Here is a 17,892-nt window from a genome sequence, read left to right on the forward strand (position 1 = left end):
AAGTGATCTTATCTTATAACCAAATAACATGGATTTTTAAAATAGATCTGCAGTAGTTTCAATGTAGAATCTAGGAATCGACAATTAGTAAGATGACTCCATTGCCTTAGCCAACGGTAGTCTCACCTCTGGCCCTGCTGCCCTCGTCCCCCTCCCCTGCAGAGGGCAGGCTCTGACTGGTCTGTGCACAGAGCCTCCCGGCCAGCCATCGCCTAGCAACCCGCAAAGCCCAAACACAGCCTGCGGACAGGGGCAACGAGCTCAGAGCAGGGCCAGACCCAGAGAGGGGAGGGGCCGCACGCCTCTTACCAGCATGGCAACCTGCACAACACAGGAGCACCGAGCGAGAGAGAGAGAGAGAGAGGAGGGTGAGGAGTGCAGGGGCTCTGCTCATCTACCGGACACGCAGAGACCGCGGGACGCACACTCAGGTAAACGCATACCTGAACACAGGGCGTCCAGATAAAAGCTGAACTTTAGTTCATCAGGCTGTCACGCTGAAGTTGCTGTGCTTCTGTGCTGGATAATTGGCATGTAAACCACACGCTGCCTGCACGTTGCTGTGGAACGTGTCCTCAGTGGAAACTGCTGGTGTATGGAAATAGCTCGGCTCCAGGACACCCTCTTTGGATTGCAAAGCCTTAGCAAAGCACAGGCAAGGTGAGAGATGGACAGTCTTGGCCTCTCTGGAATTTCCACTCTAGTGCTCCAGTAAGGCGACCAGGGACAGGGAATGAAATTTTAAACCAAAGTTTTAACTACTTGATCATTAAACCCCTCAATGATTTGGTCATAAGAGCAGGGATGTCGGCCATTGTGTCCTGCCTAAATTCCACTCTGGGCTGTACAGTCGGATCTCCCTGAAATTCCTTCTCCATTCTCCTGGAGCAGCAGTTTCTCTCCCCTCCCCTGATCGGCCAGGACAGGGGGGCAGTTGCGAATGCCCCAGGTGGGGCTGCACTTCAGCAGCCCCACCTGGGAAGAGGTGTCCCCTCCTGTGTGGAAAGCACTTTAAGCCCCAGGGGGTCGAAAAAGCTCTGGATGACCACAGTTTTTTTATTAGTCTCCTCTCTGCTGCTGTGAGACCCACAAGCCGAAACACACACAGGGGTCAGGACTTCCAGGAGAACTCCCACAGCCAGTGGCTCTTCCCCGTGATCCCAGAGGAGCTGGAGCTGGTAAGTCATTGCACTGTGGTGCAAGCAAGACACCTTGCAGACAGCACTAAGAACTCTGCTTTGAGGAAGAAGCCCGGGCCTGTGTTGTTTCCATGTGGTCCCATCTCTAAGTTAATATGGACGGTAAATATGTTGGGCTAATGGAGTAAATTCTCCTTTGTTTGCCGCTTGCTAGTGATTACTGATTTTAAAATTTGGACTGGAGCAGTTCTGTCTGGAAAAGGAGTCTCGCATCATGCCCATTGCAAATATATGCGAACACTCTGTCGTCAGAAGAAACTAGAGCTGGAATGAGTTCCTAAGAGGGCTGTTCATGCAGTTCAGGTCAGGAAGTGTTAGCCTTTTGGTAACATTATTCCAAACAAAGTGGTTCTAATCATTCAAAAATCCAGCAGAATGGCAAACGTGTTTTGAAATGTTTTACACACAGGGCGCGTCCTGCAGCACACTGGTAACAGACCATCGCATCATGCATTCGCCTTGTGAACTGTTTCTTCACAGGAACACACTCCTGTTTGTCGGGGTCATACACTCATCATGTCTGCGGCCTCTCACTCGGAGCCCCGGGGCGAAGGGGACTGCCCAAAGGAGCAGAATGAAGAGGGGGACTGGGGAAGACAAGAGCTGCCCCCTGCAGGTCGGGAGTGGAAGGACATCCTGGAGAAAGAGCTGCACAGCAGGGGGCTGGAGCTGCACAGCCAGGAGGTGACCCAGAGGGGGAGGAGCCGGGAGGAGGAGCTATCCCTGGAGGGGCGTGGCCTGGCCGAGGAGCTGGCCCGGGATTGGTTCAGCTTGGACGGGGACACAGTGGAGTCCAGGTGAGGGTGGACAAGCCCAGACAGCTCTGTCAGTGTCAGGGTGCTCTTCTTCTCAGACTCAGGCTGACCGGCAGGACTAAGCTGAGCAAGAAAACATCTTGCTCATTTCTGGGCAGGAAGTGGGAAGATGCTTTTTTAAAAAGTTGTAGATTATTCATCCTATTTATTTGTGGGTCAGTGTTTATGAAGGGCAAAACTTTTGTGGGGATTTATTTAAATACAGTCAGTTTTTCGTGTTTGCTAGAAGCTGAGTGAGCTTTGTCCACATGTCCTTTGATCCAAATCTACAAAGGCACTGACAAAGTAAATCCAGTGGACTTCTTCTGAATCAATGGTGAAGAACAGAGTAGAGAATACCTGTAAAAAGACATTTAAAACTGTGAACCGGAGGCTTCTCTTTACCCAAAGGGTTGTGGGAGTGTGCAACAAGCTGCTCAGCCATGTTGTTGACGCTGCCCGGAGAGTGGGCCTGGCCTCCTGGGAAAAGCCAAGGTTGCTGCATTGTCCTTCGGATGAGACGTAAAACCAAGGTCCTGACTCTCTGGTCATTAAAAATCCCAGGGCGTCTCTCAAAAAGAGTAGAGGTGTTACCCCCAGTGTCCTGGCCAAATTTCCCCCTGGCTTTTACTAATCATGGCCTCCTAATAATCCCCATCTCTGAACTGGCTTCATCACTCTGCTCTCCTCCCCACTGAGAGCTGGTGTGTGGGGAGAGTACTGGTGCATCATCCAGGTGGGGCTGCACACTGGTGGTGGTGGAGGGGATCCCCATTACCTGTAAAGCGCTTGGAGTTGAGTGTCCAGAAAAGCTCTCTATAAGTGGAGGGAATGTATTTGTTTATTTGATTTGTTCTCCTGGCAGGCTGTTCCTGGTGGAGCGCGTGCTGCCTGCGCTGGTGCCCGGGGTGGAGGCCCTGCTGGTGGAACTGGAGAGGAGGGGGCAGCTGGGCGAGGTGGGGGGAGAGGTCGAGGGGACCCCGGACTTCAACCCTCTGAACTTCCTGGCACAGCGCCTGCTCCGGGGCGCCCAGCAGGCAGGGAGGGGGGCCCCCTACGCCCGCGGGCTGAGGCAGGTGCTCCAGGAGCTGCAGGGGAGTGGAGTGGAGGGGCAGCCCAGCAGGTGAGTGACTCAGGCAGGGGCAGATGTGCAGCAGAGCAAGGGGCCCTAGGGAGCCCCAGGGACCCCTAGAGAGACTTTTCAAGGGTCAGTTTTGCACCCCAGGACATGTAGCATGGAAAATCAGCACTGTCCCATAGTTCAGGTGGGGAGCTGTGTCAGCAGGCGGAGGCTGCAAAGGAACAAGTAATGGGTTTATTCCAGGCTGAAAAGAGAAGAAAGAAAACACAACGTTTCGGCCGTGGAGCCTTCTTCAGGTGTGTCAGGTGGGAGCTCCACGGCCGAAACGTTGTGTTTTCTTTCTTCTCTTTTCAGCCTGGAATAAACCCATTACTTGTTCCACTGTCCCATAGTGCCTAGTGCGGGCCTGTTCATCTGCAGGTCTGTTAGGATTGACCAGGGGCTTGTCTTCAGTTTCGAACTTCAGTATGCTGAAGCTGAGGGTCCATCGTGAGAGGTTTTTTGGAAAGGGTTAAAAATGCAGAGCCGTGCGGTGAGGGCAGAGAGGCGGTGAATCGGCGATCTGGAACACTGACCCCGCTTCGCTCATCTGTGCTCATCATCAGCAGGGGCCATTATCTCTGGGGTTATTGTGGCCCATTAGCCCTGCAGTGCCTTGTGTGAACAGCATGTGACGGCTCGTTGATTTTCACAGCCCATAAACCAGAACTCCCTCTCTGATTTACTGCGCAGTGTCCTGCAGGACCGGGCTCAACACGTATCAATACTCCTTTACAGGAATTGTTATGAAGTTCCTATTCTTATTGTACCAGTCTAACATGAAATGCTTCTTTGCTGTCTCTTTTCTGAGTGCCTTGTGCTCGATATCTTCCTGTGCTCTATGCCCTGTGGAGTGTGTGTGCTCTCAGAGCCCTGTGCTCTGTGCTCTTTGCCCTGACGGTGGAGTGTCTCTGTGCTTTGTGCTCTGTTTGTGTGTGCTCTGAGTGCCCTGTTCTGTGTGTGTGCTGAGTCCTTTGTGCCCTGTCGGTGGAGAGTGTGTGCTCTGAGTGCCCTGTGCTCTGCACTCCGTGCCCTGTCGGTGGAGAGTATGTGCTCTGAGTGCCCTGTGCTCTGTGCTCTGTGCCCTGACGGTGGAGCAGTGTGCTCTGAGCACCCTGTGCTCTGTGCCCTGTCGGTGGAGAGTATGTGCTCTGAGTGCCCTGTGCTCTGCGCTCTGTGCCAGGCTGAGAGACTTGAAGCAGGCTGTCCAGGCGAGGCAGGAGGAGCAGCAGCGCACGCAGAGGATTCGGGGCCGGACGGCGGAGAGGAGGAGAGAGTGTCTCCGTCTGCAGTTTTCCGAATGGGGCCTGGAGCCGGACGGCACTCTCCAGCTCCGAGTGGTAAGAAGTGAATCCTCACAGGGAGGTTATGAGCTCTCCAGGTTTCCCTGCATTAAGAAAGTAGGCAGTGTGATAGAGAGAACAGAAAACTGCCTGTATGACACCCCTCCTCTCGGACATCTCCGCGGGAAGCTCTCCGGATGGTCCTGGACGCAGACGAGGGGATCAGTGGGGATTAGGTCGCTGGGCGGGGATCATTGCCGAGAAGTAGGATGTGCAGGGATTAGCCAGACGAACAGATTAGGATTACCACAGGGATAATAACGGCTGGAGTTAACGTCAAGACGACACTGACTTTTAATTACAGCTTGACTGTACGTCTCAAGTCATTCCACACATCCTTTCCCACCCCGGACAAATTCTCTCCGTCATGCTGGTAATCCTTTCGCCTCAGCAAAGGAGTGTGTGTGTGGGAAATAGGCTGCTGGATACATGCAACAATCAGGGATGCATCCCACACTATCCCACACGGAGGGATAGAGCTGTCTCTGCTGTTAGCCTGCTGTGGCCTGTCCTCACCTGGCTCTGTGTGTTGCAGGTGCAGGATGCGCTCAGGAGCTTCCAGGAGCTGACCAGCACTGAGGAGTCTCCCGCAGGTACAGTCGCAGCTGGGCCACGGAGGGCTGGGCGTGACTTTCTGCAGTCCCCATTGAGAGAAACATGCAATATGAAAGCACCCGAGACTGGGACCCAAACAGTAGAGTGGAGCTGCTCTGTGTACGGGCCTGTGCTGCAGTCAGTGCACAGTCCATATTGAACTGATCTAAGGAGTGTATTCGTAAAACATGCACGGCTACATTAGGATTGGATCTATGGGAAATGTTACAGATGAGGTCCAAGGATCTCAATCAGCCAGTTGTCAGGGACTCAGATTCAAGGATGTGGCTGGACATCTTGTTCCAGACACCCACAGCCATTAGTGTACAGCAGTGTCTCCTGTGTCCGGTCCTGAATGTGCAAGCTCTTCAATTCCACTGGTGTCCATCTTCCTGCTTCGCTGGCGTTCCAGGTGTTGTCCTTTGGGTTCTCCTTGTCATCATTCTCATCCTTTTAGGATTTTTAATACTTGTGTCGGGTCTCTCTATAAGATCCTGAGTTCAGAACTAAAGAGGTTCAGTTCCTTTAATCCGCCAGTATAGGCCGAGAGTAAGCTGAGCCAATCCACTGATTGTGAGGAATCATAAGACACATCAGTTGGGCGGGAGGGCTTTTAGATTTCACTCACCTCGGCCCTGTGTGTCTGTCCTGCAGGAGTTCAGTACGACCGGGACCTCAGTGACACAGCAGGCGCGTCGCGTCTGCAGCAGGATAGCTTCGTGGAGGTAAGTCTCTTTGAACAGGGGGGTGTTCAAAGGCATCGAGGTCCCAGTCAAGGCAGCAGGTAGCCTGGCCCTGTTCATCACCCAAGAAAACTGTTACCTCAGAGATCTGTGGAGAGAAGGGAGAGAGGAAGCAGAAAATCTGTGGGAAATATACGGCATAGGACAATATCTCAAGAAGCCGTGAAAAACATTATCATGTTTCAGTAAAGAATGTGCTTTGCACCAGAACAGGAGAAATTGTTGCTATGTAACTATTATAGCATCAAAACGTAATGAGGTGTAATCATATATACTGTTTTAAGTATGTATATTAATGTAAAGCTTTCTATTTTGTGATTCCCTGTATTTTTGTGAAAAGAAAATAAAGTTCTTAAAAATCGAAACCGAAAAGTCTCTGCAACACGAAACCGTCCTTCCTCTAAGGTTCTTACTAATATTCTCCCGGATTTCAAAGGACAGAAAGGACCTCCTCTGCTGCTTCTGTCTAATTCTCTCTCAGTGAAAAGGCACAGGACTCTGGAGCCCTGTCTCATGCAGCTGTTCCCTAAAGGAAGCCAGGGCATCAGCTTCAACAGCCTGGCTGGGTTACAGATGCTCAGATTCAAGAGCCATTGTGAAAACACACAGCGTAGTGTATTCCTTTGAGTTCAATAGAGTGAACAGAGAGAAAGAATGAAAGAATCAGTCTGCTTTGCTCAGTACTGTAACAGGGGGGTCTTTTTCCTGCTGTCTCCCTCCTCCTGCAGTATGTGTCTGGCTGTGCGGCCGGCCTGTCCCAGGAGCAGTTCTCCCAGCTCCTGCAGCACCTGTCCCTGTGCAGCCGTGACCTTCAGAGAGCAGCGGACACTCTGCGCTGGAGGCACACCTTCACCCAGCTCTTCCATGACTGCGACACTGCGGAGGTGCCCTGGCCTAGTGGGGCGGGGTTGGGCAGGGTGGGGCAGGCTGGGGCACTGTGGAGCAGTTTGGGGCAGGTTGGGGCACTGTGGGGCACTGTGGAGCAGTGTGGGGCAGGCTGGGGCACTGTGGAGCAGTGTACGGCAGGTTGGGGCACTGTGGGGCACTGTGGATCAGTGTGGGGCAGGCTGGGGCACTGTGAAGCAGTGTAGGGCAGGTTGGGGCACTGTGGGGCAGTGTGGGGCAGGCTGGGGCACTGTGGAGCAGTGTAGGGCAGGCTGGGGCACTATGGGGCAGTGTGGGGCAGCGTGGGGCAGCGTGGGGAAGGCTGGGGCACTGTGGAGCAGTTTGTGGCAGGTTGGGGCACTGTGGAGCAGTTTGGGGCAGGTTGGGGCACTGTGGAGCAGTTTGTGGCAGGCTGGGGCACTGTGGAGCAGTTTGTGGCAGGTTGGGGCACTGTGGAGCAGCGTGGGGCAGGTTGGGTCAGCGTGGGGCAGGCTGGGGCACTGTGGAGCAGTTTGTGGCAGGTTGGGGCACTGTGGAGCAGCGTGGGGCAGGTTGGGTCAGCGTGGGGCAGGCTGGGGCACTGTGGAGCAGTTTGTGGCAGGCTGGGGCACTGTGGAGCAGTTTGTGGCAGGTTGGGGCACTGTGGAATAGCGTGGGGCAGGTTGGGTCAGCGTGGGGCAGGCTGGGGCACTGTGGAGCAGCGTGGGGAAGGTTGGGGCAGTGTGGGGCAGCGTGGGGCAGTTTGGGGCACTCTGGAGCAGTGTGGGGCAGGCTGGGGCAGTGTGGAGCAGACTGGGGCAGCGTGGGGCAGAGTTTTCATATGCTGCCTTTCTTTCCCTGACTGTGATCCTGTGTCTCTGATTGGCTGTAGTCGGGGCTGCTGGACAGACACAGAGTTCTGGCCCTGCTGGAGAATTTCTACGACAGCCAGTCTGAGGGCATCCAGGCGGCCTTGCACAACCCTCGGCACTGTGAGTACAGCCCCCACTGTTCACGGTGTAGGAACACTCTTGCAACCCAATCCACACCCACACCCCACGGCACAGACACAGTCAGAAATACACATCTTCTTTTACCCAAGTATTTTTTCTCAAGAAGACTCCACAGCCGTGTTTCCTTTCTTCTCTTTTCTGCCTGGAATAAATCTATTACTTTTTGCTTTTTTCTCAAGATATTTTTATATGCAACATTTTGTGGTTAACCTTCAGAGCATCAGGTATTCCCGCAGTGAGGCCGAACACAACTAAATTCCAGTACACTTGAATTGGCTGAACTGCTGGCTGGAATCAGGGCTCCATCTAGTGGAATTTTCCTGATACTGCAAGTCAAATGCGAGCTCTTCCATTCAACTTCAGAAAGCCATTTATTATAAGGCAAAATAACTGGCCCACTCCCTTAACCCAGGCCACACGCGCACATACAAGGACAATTACACACAATTAATTCTGCCAGATATCACTATTAAATAAGTGCACTTTTACAAAAAATAATTTAGACAGAGGGTCTACCTGTCAGTGTGTTATTACACATGGCCAGCAGCCATATCACCCTGCAACTCACTACTGGCAACCCACTGAAGCAGCTGTGAGCCTGGTCAGTACCTGGATGGGAGACCTCCTGGGAAAAACTAAGGTTGCTGCTGGAAGAGGTGTTAGTGGGGCCAGCAGGGGGCGCTCACCCTGCTGTCGATGTGGGTCCAAATGCCCCAGTATAGTGATGTGGACACTATACTGTAAACAGGCGCTGTCCTTCGGATGAGACGTAAAACCGAGGTCCTGACTCTCTGTTGTCATTAAAAATCCCAAGGTGTTTCTCGAAAAGAGTAGGGGTGTAACTCCGGTGTCCTGGCCAAATTTCCCATTGGCCCTTACCAATCATGGCCTCCTAATAATCCCCCTCTCTGAACTGGCTTCATCACTCTGCTCTCCTCCCCACTGAGAGCTGGTGTGTGGAGCGTTCTGGCGCACTATGGCTGCTGTCACAACATCCAGGTGGGGCTGCACACTGGTGGTGGTGGAGGGGATCCCCATTACCTGTAAAGCGCTTTGAGTGGAGTGTCCAGAAAAGCGCTATATAAGTGTAAGCAATTATTATTATTATTATTAATATTATTATTACGTATTTGGATTGCCCTGGGGACAATGAAAATGTGAACTTTTAAAACTGAAAAACATCCCTTTTTAACCCAACCCTGTGACCACTGCACCTGCCAGTCTGTGCTGTGCAGCGCTTTCTCTCTGAGCCGCTCCTGCTGTCTAGACACCCCTCCCCACACACCCTGTTTTTCACACCTGCAGGGCCATTGAGAGAGGAAGAGCACTTGACCCCCGACCTCTGGGCGGAGAGTAAAACGCAGTGGAGGGAGGTGACGGAGAGCAGCCGTCCACCAATCACACGCAGCACAGCAGCCTCTGAGGGCAGGGCTGACTCAGAACTGTCCAACGAGGAAGGAGCAGGAAGTGCACGGGGGGCGGGGCCTGCGGCAGAGGGGGACCTCAGTCCAGAGCCTTGGCGTGAGGAAGCAGCTGGACTGGACCCTGCAGAACTAGAACCCGCGGAACCGAGGCTGGTTCTGGAGAGCGGCGCAGCGGTGGAGGGTGAGAGAACACACTGACAGGAGCTTGCTGCCCTGACTGAGAGAGGACTGGAGATACACAGACCAGCCCATACCTAGAGCAGGAGCCCTCAGCGTCCTCTCACTCGCCTGTCTCTTCCTGCAGACCTGTAGTGGGGATCTGTGGATCCCAGTGGGTTCACAATAGGCTCTAGACTAGACTCCTGCTGTGCACCTTGCAGCCTTAAAAGTACACTATGGGAATCGTGACATTTGGCTTTCTGTATGCAACAGTCAGTCAGGCAGGATGGTTAAGATAAGATCGCTTTCTTGGCCATATACAGATTCTTGCATTAGGAATTTGTCTTTTCACAGACCCCAACTTGCTCTCCATGAGGCACACAGACAGGGAGAGAAGCCTGGGGTCAGAGCGCAGGGTCAGCCATTTACACAGCACCCTTGGAGCAGTTGGGGTGAAGGGCCTTTCTCAGGGGCCTAACAGAGTAGGATTCCTCTGCCGGCCGCGGAATTCGAACCTGCAACCTTCCAGCCACAGGCACATAACCTTAGCCACAGAGCCACCGCTCCGCCCGTAGTGGGTAGGCTAGTGTTCAGGCTGTGGAAAATATGATATGAAAATACTAAAATATGATTAGTTGACTTGCTAGCTGACTAGTAGCAAGTCACCGAATCATATTTTCCATATACGATGGACCTGATTCCAGCATGATTAGTTAGTACAATCAGCACTAGGAATGGGAAGGACATGAATGTGCTGCTCTGGATGGGGGAGGCAGGGGTGACTTTACCTGGCTGTGCTGTGCAGGACCAGAGAGCTGGGGCCCCGTGAGGGGGGTGAGCGCCTTCGACCGCAGTGCGCTGGACCGGGTCCAGTTCATCCAGCTGCTGGAGACGTTCCTGGGGGAGACAGCCAGCGACAGCATGGTGCACAGCCTGGTGGGGTACCTGCGGGGGGGCTACCGCGAGACGGAGCAGGAGAGGCTGGACAGGCTGAAGCAGGTATGGAGAGGGAAGCCTCCTCTGGGGTAATTCAAATAAGGACACTATAATTAGTCCACACAGTGAGCGCCGCCTTACGGTGCTTTAGAAACTCTGGGGAACAGCAGCACTCTATCTATGGAGTCAACATGTAAAATGGACAACCACGCGCTGTCTTCGGACGAGCTTCTCCGTCTGGACTGGCCAGACTGGGAAGCGTCCGCAGGCTGGGTTCCCAGGGTGCCGCTGTGTGTCCACAGGCGCGGCGGGAGGCGGTGCTGGCACAGCGGGCGCGGGCGATTGACGAGCTCTTTGAGAGGTGGGATAACGAGGGGCGGGGCTTCCTGGAGCGGAGCGAGGTGGAGGGGGTGCTGAGCCAATACAAGGAGGGAGCTGAGAGGGCGGCCATGGAGAGAGGTGAGGTCTACCTGCCCGCTGGTGCACAGGAGCTACACCTGCGCTACAACTATAATAACCTGAGCCATAACTACAGTCACCTGTGCTAGAACTATAGTAACCTGAGCTACAACTACAGTCAGCTGTGCTAGAACTATAATAACCTGAGCGATAACTACAGTTACCTGAGCAATATCTATAATAATCTGAGCTATAACTATAGTCACCTGAGCTATAACTAGTCACCTGAGCTATAAATACAGTCATCTGCGCTATAACTACAGTCAGCTGTGCTATAACTATAAGGACCTGAGCTATAATGATAAAAACCTGAGTTATTACTATTGTCATCTGCATTATAATAACCTGAGCTATAACTGCAGTCACCTGTGCTAAAACTACAGTACCTGAGCTATGGACTCTGTATATAAACTACAGTCACCTATATAACTGTATAACTACAATCACCTGGACAAAACTATAGTCACCTGAGCTGTAATTACAGTCACCTGAGCTAGGGGTAGTACAGTGAAACGTTTCTCATGTAGTACCTCTGCTCGATAAGATCTTTCACAGGGACTGTCTCGATTTCAGATTACAAGCAGGCCATTCATGTTGTTTAGCTGCTCATTTAGCTGCTGGTAGTTTAATGATCCAAAAATCCCATTGAGCCATTCTTTAAAGAATTCTGCAGGTTCAACAGAGTGGCTGGGAGTTTGTTTCTGACCTCTAGAACTCTCTCAGTAGGAAGGGAATCCTGTTTTCTCACCTAAACAGAATTTCCACTTGTGTCTTTATCAGTACTGAATTGCAAGATGTCCCCTCTATCGATCTGATCAGCAGCTTTCAGTGTTTTGACTGATTGAGTCCGGCCCCTGGGTAATGTCTGGTCCGTGCTGAGCAGATCCAGCAGCTTGAGTCTGTGAAGTAGGACACTCCGGGCCACTCTGCAGAGTCCGATCTGCGCTGTGTCTCCCCCAGCCTGGCAGCAGGGCTCCCCTCCCCTCCACAGCGCCCCCTACCTGTCGGGGGGGCAGTTCCGGGCGCTGCTGCAGGCCGTGCTGTGGGAGCTGCCCCCGGAGGGCGGGCAGGAGGGCGGGTTCCAGGGGCTGCTGGCGTTCCTGGCGGAGAGCGCGGCGCGGTCGCTGGCGGAGAGGACCCGGGGCGCGGCCCGCAGGAAGTGGCTGGCGCAGGTTCAGCGCGCGGCGGAGAGGGGGGGCGCCAGCCTGGAGCCGCTGTACAGAGTCGTCTTCCAGACCCTGCACAGGGTGAGCCTCCTCGACGATAGTTCTCCACTGTCATGTCCGATTCCGGCACATCGGTTCTGGAGCAAACTGGTGGTTAAAAGCGAGCGGGTATGACTGACAGTTACACACAGCACGGACCCAGGAGGAAGCAGGCAGCTTGCAGGGGAACGTGGGTAAAGACTCGAGCACCCCCAGTCTCAGAACGTGGCGCGGAACAGCAGAGCCCCAAGACACGCCCAGAGAGGTGACTCAGAACCTTAACCACTCCCTCTGACACTTCTGGCCTCACACAGGTTGTTTGTTTGTTGTTTATCACAACCTTGTCTGGTTGCCAATTCAATTAACAACTTAATTAAGATCTGCAGAACCTAACTGTAGACCAGTCTTTGCTGCCCCCTCTTCTTTGATCCAACGAGTGTCCGAATGACTTGAACTCTGACCTCAGCCCGCCCCACTGCTGTCTGATTGGCAGGACGCCGAGACTCATGGGAATGGGAAGCAGATCAGCGCCTCTCTCTCGCTCCTGGAGGGGGGCGACCGGCTGCGCTATGTGGCCTGCACTGCAGAAGATGCCCCCTATGTGCTAAATCGGGAACTGCGGCGGGAGGTGGCGCCAGTGAGGTGAGGGCACTTACTTTCCGTGGGCTGCTGTGATCCGGACCCTGGTCCTGGAGAGCTACATTCTTCACATGTCCATCCCACACCAGCACTGGCTTAATTCGGTCAATCAGAGCGAGGCTCAGCTATTGCACTCCGGCTGTGCTGATCCCTGCGAATTCCCCAAACATGGGAATCTCGACCGCATGAGTTCTGCTAGGGTTCACTAAAATGCGACTTCTAAAAAGTCTCCTGAAGGAGGCTGCACAGCCAGAAAAAAAGCATTTTTCTTGTTTGGAAGTGGTTCAAAATGACATGTGAGCTAGTGCACCCGAACAAGTGCAATTCTACTGGCTTTGAAATCTTATCTAGATTGTGTGCATATATATGTTTTAGGTATATATAATACTTCTACAGTCTCCCTTTTGTAATTTTTTATATTTGTTTGTGAAAAGAAAAGAAAATTCTTGAAAATGTTGTTGTTTTAACCAGTCAGCTTGAAGGTTTTCAGTCAATGGCGATTCTAAGATCTTCTATAAGACTTGCAGTGATGCGCAGGGTCTTCACTGTGCCCAGAGCTCTGTGGGAAATGCAGTTTGGTGCTGGTTTCTCAAGACTCTCTGCTCCTACTCTTTTCCGCCTCCTCCCCCCCACCCAGTTTTGCCGCGATAGACGATGGGAAGCCCATGCATGTCCCCCGAGTGCGTCTCCACGGCAACATTCATTTCTTCAACACCGTGCGGCCAGAGTCGGAGCAGAAGGGGTCATTTGTCGCAGTGCCCCTTAAGGACCCCCGCGGGAGGGTGTTCGGAGTGCTGGGTGTGGACACCCTGAGGGAGCCCCAGGAGCGGAACATCTTCCTGAGGCACGAGATAGACTTCTACCAGGTACAGTGCAGAGCCTCAGTCCTAACACACGCGCGCGGAGGAGAATCAGGCTTCCAGCGCAGACTGGTTTTCGCCAAACACTGAGCCTCCATGAAACCTTCCTCGTTCTCTCTTGGCCACAGGCACAATGCATTCTCCTCCAGTCTGAAATTTACCACATTTTTTGGAAAAGAAAACCACCAACCCCACATCTTGCATATTATTATAGCTCAGTAACAGACAAAAACAGCACTCCGTGTTTCCAATGTCTTTCACTGTATGCTGGTCAGTGTTTCATGCACCGCTGTGTGTTCATGCAGGGGGTGAGCTCAGCGTTCAGCATGGCCTTCCAACACATCCTGACCCAGAGGAACATCCTGCGCATCGTTGACAGCGCCACCTACTGGCTGCACAGCAGAGTGCTGGGTGTCCACAACATCACCACCTATCTTATGGAGTCAACTGGGGAGCAGGTAGTCCAGCACTCTAAGACTGTCATCACCTCTAAAAAGGATCAATACAAATATAAAAGAATTCGACTCAACAAAGAGCTGACTGGTTCATCTAGCACATGTCATCCAATACCCAGATCTGCACAACACAATTAAAACAATCACTGGCGAATGAAAGGGTATCTGCAAAAAAGGTTGACAAATATTTCACAGAAGGCATTTTGAGGAGTTCACCATTTGGGTAATCCCCTCCTAATGCCTCCTGGGTTATGAGGACTTTACCCTTCAGGTCTTCCGTTAGTTTTGTCCATGTTTTTCCGCACTCTGCTCAGCCCTGGTGCCTCTCTTGTCCTGGCAGGGCGGTAGCTACGCCTTGAGGAAGATGATGATGATGGACAGCGAGACCGGCCACTCTCGGCTGCTCTCCGCCCCCTCCTCCCTGCGCCGCTCCGATCACCTGTTCAGGTAATGTTTACGCCGCTGCTTCGCGGTGCCAGTGCACGGCAGAGCGTTTAAGGAGGAACACAGTAAGGCTCGGCTATGAACGCCTTCACCCTCTCCCTGGGCATCTGTGCTGGGTGTGACCTAGAAAGCTGCCTGGTTACTGTCACGGCTTTGTAATCAGATCCTATGGGAGTCTGGAGGAGAGGAAGACGGGCTGAGACAAGGGATTATTCGTGCTGCAGACGGGGACAGACCGTGCAGTGGGTCACAGGGGAAAAGACACAGGGATCCAAATCCAAACGGGTCCATAGGCGAGTCAGGGCACCGTCCCGGAGTCTGAATCCCCAGAAATCCATCCAACCGGCGACTCCAGGTTAAAATCCCCGGGAAGGGGAAAAGCGGACATGACAAGACCTTGGAATCACGGGGCGAGGTCCTCCAAGCCCCGGGCTCAGGATGCGGGAGATAGCAGGGATGAGGGCCGTGCCCTCAGGCCACGGACGTGGGGCGACCTGGTGCCAGGGGGGCCTCACGACATCCATGCTGAGCCCTGAGCACTGGAGGCAATGGGATTAAATAGAGAGACTAACATGACACACCGGGAGGACATCAACAATCGCAGGGAGCAGGGGACAAGAGAGTAGTGGAGCGCCCTCTAGAGGAGGGATGTTGACCGTGACAGTTACTACCTGTTCACAGGGAAAAGTAGCCGACTAAAAGCACCTTTCTGTATTCTAGTACTGTTTCTCCCACAGAAGTGTGAGCACAATCAGTCCTGTGCCCTGGTGCGCATTAGAACACTGTCACTCTGGGATTCTGGGACAGTCGGATAATCCCGGTCCGTCTCCTCTCTCTCCGCAGGGACTACCTGTTCCGGTGCTGCGACAGCTCGGAGCCGCTGCGCTGCGTGGCGTACGGGGAGCACAGGCTGGCGGTGCCCCTGCGGGACCCCGGCGGCCGCGCGCTGGGCGTGCTGGACCTCAGCTGCGGCCCGCGGGGGGCGCTGCAGCCCCACGAGGGCAGGGACCTGCGGGCCATGGTGCGCATGGTGCAGGCCGCCTGCTGCCAGGTGGTGAGGGAGAGCTCTGGCCTGGCGAGACCCGCGTGCCTGCTGGGTACGGCCCCAAGCCCTGTGTCCCATCCTCCTACAGCAGGGGGCCCCCACCTTTTTTCTCAGCTGAACCCCTTCAACCTAAATAAGTCCCCCCTTGAAATATGACCAAAATCAAACCTTTCAATTCATGTAGATAAATGCTACAGCAACCCTTTTAACATGCTTCCTTTCACTTTGTAAAAAAAATAATATTACTCCTGCTGTTTTTCTTTTTCTCAGTATTACATTGTTATTTATTAATAGGACTATTTAATTTAACATTGACGTTTCCATCACAATCTCATGAACCCCTGTCCTACAGTAATGACACTTCTGTGGTGCAACTACACTCATACCCCAGTACAAGAACGTTCAGTAAACGATTTTTCACTCATCTGAACGTGAAGAATTTATATCTTGCAATTCGTTACGAGAACAAAATTTGGCAAATCCGAGCTTTGAGGTTCGAAAGTGTCCGATTTTGGCCCAGAACCTTTTGCGAACAGTCGAATTCGGCCCCACCCAACGGCTGTGTGTTTCTGCCCGGGGGCCAGGCATTGTGGTTAAGGACGCCGGGAAGCAGCAGTGCTTTGTTTATGTGCTCTCATTGTCAAAGTGTTTTTTTGTGCGTTTGTTTTGTAGTTGCTGTTCATTATGGGGTCTTAAGGAAGAGAAAAGGATTCTTTAGGGTAATAGTCAACAACAGTGTGCACGTCATTCTAGCCAATCGCTTGGATAGCGATCTATTACGAAATAATGAAAAATGTAAATATGATATAATTAATTATTTTACAGCTAAAGGTGGCTTATTTGAGTAGAACTGCGTTGTTCACTAAGCTCGCTATAATGGTCTGTATGGTATTATATATTTAGAGTGGTTTTTCAGTGAACTTGTCTTTGGTTTGGAGCACGCTGGAATTTTTATTTTTGATTTATGATCTCCCGCCTTCCAGGCAGATTTTCAGGAACGAATTAGGTTCGGATACCGGGGTATGAGTGTACTATGCAGCTGTTCGATCATCTGCAGCAGATCCAGCCCCATAGACAAGGCCGAGCCTTGACAAGTTTGTGTCTCCTCCCTTCTGAGCTTGCTGTTGTGTTGCAGTTCCATCGTCTGTTACGTCAATGTTGCTCATTCTAATGTGGTACACTGATGATGATGGCAACCTGAAGGCTTACCAGATGCTCAGTATTTGGTATTTGCCTTCCAGGATGTACGGAACGTCCAAAAATAACCTTTTTGTTCGCATGGGGAACTTCCGAGTGTGTGTTTCCTCCCACACTCCAAAGACATGCTGGTTGACTGGCTTCTGGGAAGATGGGCCCTGGTGTGAGTGTGCCCTGTAATGGACGGGCGTTTGGTCCAGGGTGTACCCTGCCGTGCCCCTCGCTTGCCAGGATAGGCTCTGGCTCTCCCACAACCCTGTAACGGATGCAGTTTCAGGCTCAAAACAAAGTTGTTGTATGAGGTTCAGTGACAAAAGGAGTGTGTGGCTGCTGTCCTGTGCTGTGCCTGTTGGGCAGCGGATATTGACCACTCTCCCTCCCCCCCCCCACACAGAGGCAGAGGGTGTTGGCGGGGAGCAGCGCGTTGCGTTGCTCTTCCTGCGCTTCATGCTGCAGGACCTGCGCGGCTGCGTGCGGCAGCTCGACCACCAATCGTTTGCTGAGCTCAAGAGCTACAAGGACCCGCCCACTGTTGTCCATCACGTGCTGAAGGCGGTGCTTCTGATGCTCCACCCACAGTGGGTGGGGACTCCTGAGATTGACAGCTGGAGCCAGTGCAGACTTGTAAGAGACCGGGAATACGGTGATGTTGCATTGTGATGTCGCTGTGCGTTCAGGTCTCTCGCTCTGACGTGCCGGTGTTTCTCCGTGCTGCTCCCTCAGAAGGTGAACAGTGACCTCACCAGGAAAGTCGCCCTTTTCGACCCGACGGCCAGCTCTGTGCAGGCGGACTGTGAGCAGCTGCAGCGATGCCTGGCAGGTAGGTCCATCTCCAGGCACGACTCTGCTTCCTGCAGCCCAGGACCAGCCCTGAGCGTCTGCGTGTCTCTGTTGCAGCTGTCCCCCGCGGAGAGGTGTGGAGGCATGGGTCCGTCCCCACGGAGCACCTCTATAACTGGGTGTCCGTGTGCCTGTCCCTGCTGGAGCAGGGCAGCCGGCTGAGGCAGGTCCAGACACCCCCCAGCTCCCCCCTGGGCGCCACTGAGGAGCAGCCGGCTTGACAGACAGGCAGCTGGATTATTTCAGAACCGGACTCCCCCCTCTACCACACTCCGGAGTGTGCGGCAGATAGGATCAGTTCATAACTGTCATCTTTCCAATAAAAACTGAATATTAAACTTTTGACAGTGTCTCTGGGACAATTTATATGAGTTTTGTTGTCATTTCATGCTATAATAACTGTTTTTATTACTATTACAGAGATTAGCAACTTTCCACATGAAAAACAGAGCCTACATTCTCCTCTGCAACCTGTATTTTTTTATTACAGGTCCTTTATTTTGCTTCAGTGATGACAATTCTATAGTGATAATATACACTAAGATATATATATATAAGC

General features: G+C 52.7%; 1 protein-coding gene across 1 annotated transcript; it reads left to right on the forward strand.

Moving 5' to 3' along the window:
• The first annotated feature begins 182 nt into the window (after nt 1–182).
• LOC107079928 (EF-hand calcium-binding domain-containing protein 5) lies at nt 183–17,840 on the forward strand. The gene is made up of 20 exons (XM_015367506.2): nt 183–431; nt 1,680–1,996; nt 2,859–3,116; nt 4,297–4,453; nt 4,992–5,049; nt 5,705–5,775; nt 6,522–6,677; nt 7,550–7,649; nt 8,976–9,275; nt 10,059–10,252; nt 10,492–10,648; nt 11,609–11,895; nt 12,347–12,495; nt 13,130–13,358; nt 13,658–13,810; nt 14,148–14,254; nt 15,095–15,348; nt 16,888–17,117; nt 17,217–17,313; nt 17,391–17,840. Exons 2-20 carry the CDS (start codon nt 1,716–1,718, stop codon nt 17,552–17,554), a joined length of 3,402 nt encoding a protein of 1,133 aa, XP_015222992.2. The 5' UTR covers nt 183–431; nt 1,680–1,715; the 3' UTR covers nt 17,555–17,840.
• Nucleotides 17,841–17,892: the final 52 nt, after the last annotated feature.

Source organism: Lepisosteus oculatus, chromosome 26, assembly GCF_040954835.1.
Source record: "Lepisosteus oculatus isolate fLepOcu1 chromosome 26, fLepOcu1.hap2, whole genome shotgun sequence".
Taxonomy (NCBI): domain Eukaryota; kingdom Metazoa; phylum Chordata; class Actinopteri; order Semionotiformes; family Lepisosteidae; genus Lepisosteus; species Lepisosteus oculatus.

What these genes read in the sequence shown, in the direction of transcription:
- LOC107079928 (XM_015367506.2), top strand. Translation starts at nt 1,716, where the DNA reads ATGTCTGCGGCCTCTCACTCGGAGCCCCGGGGCGAAGGGGACTGCCCA. An exon ending in GGCTGGACAGGCTGAAGCAG is followed by an intron (nt 10,253 to 10,491) that starts GTATGGAGAGGG and finishes GTGTGTCCACAG; the next exon opens with GCGCGGCGGGAGGCGGTGCT. An exon ending in GAGACCCGCGTGCCTGCTGG is followed by an intron (nt 15,349 to 16,887) that starts GTACGGCCCCAA and finishes CCCCCCACACAG; the next exon opens with AGGCAGAGGGTGTTGGCGGG.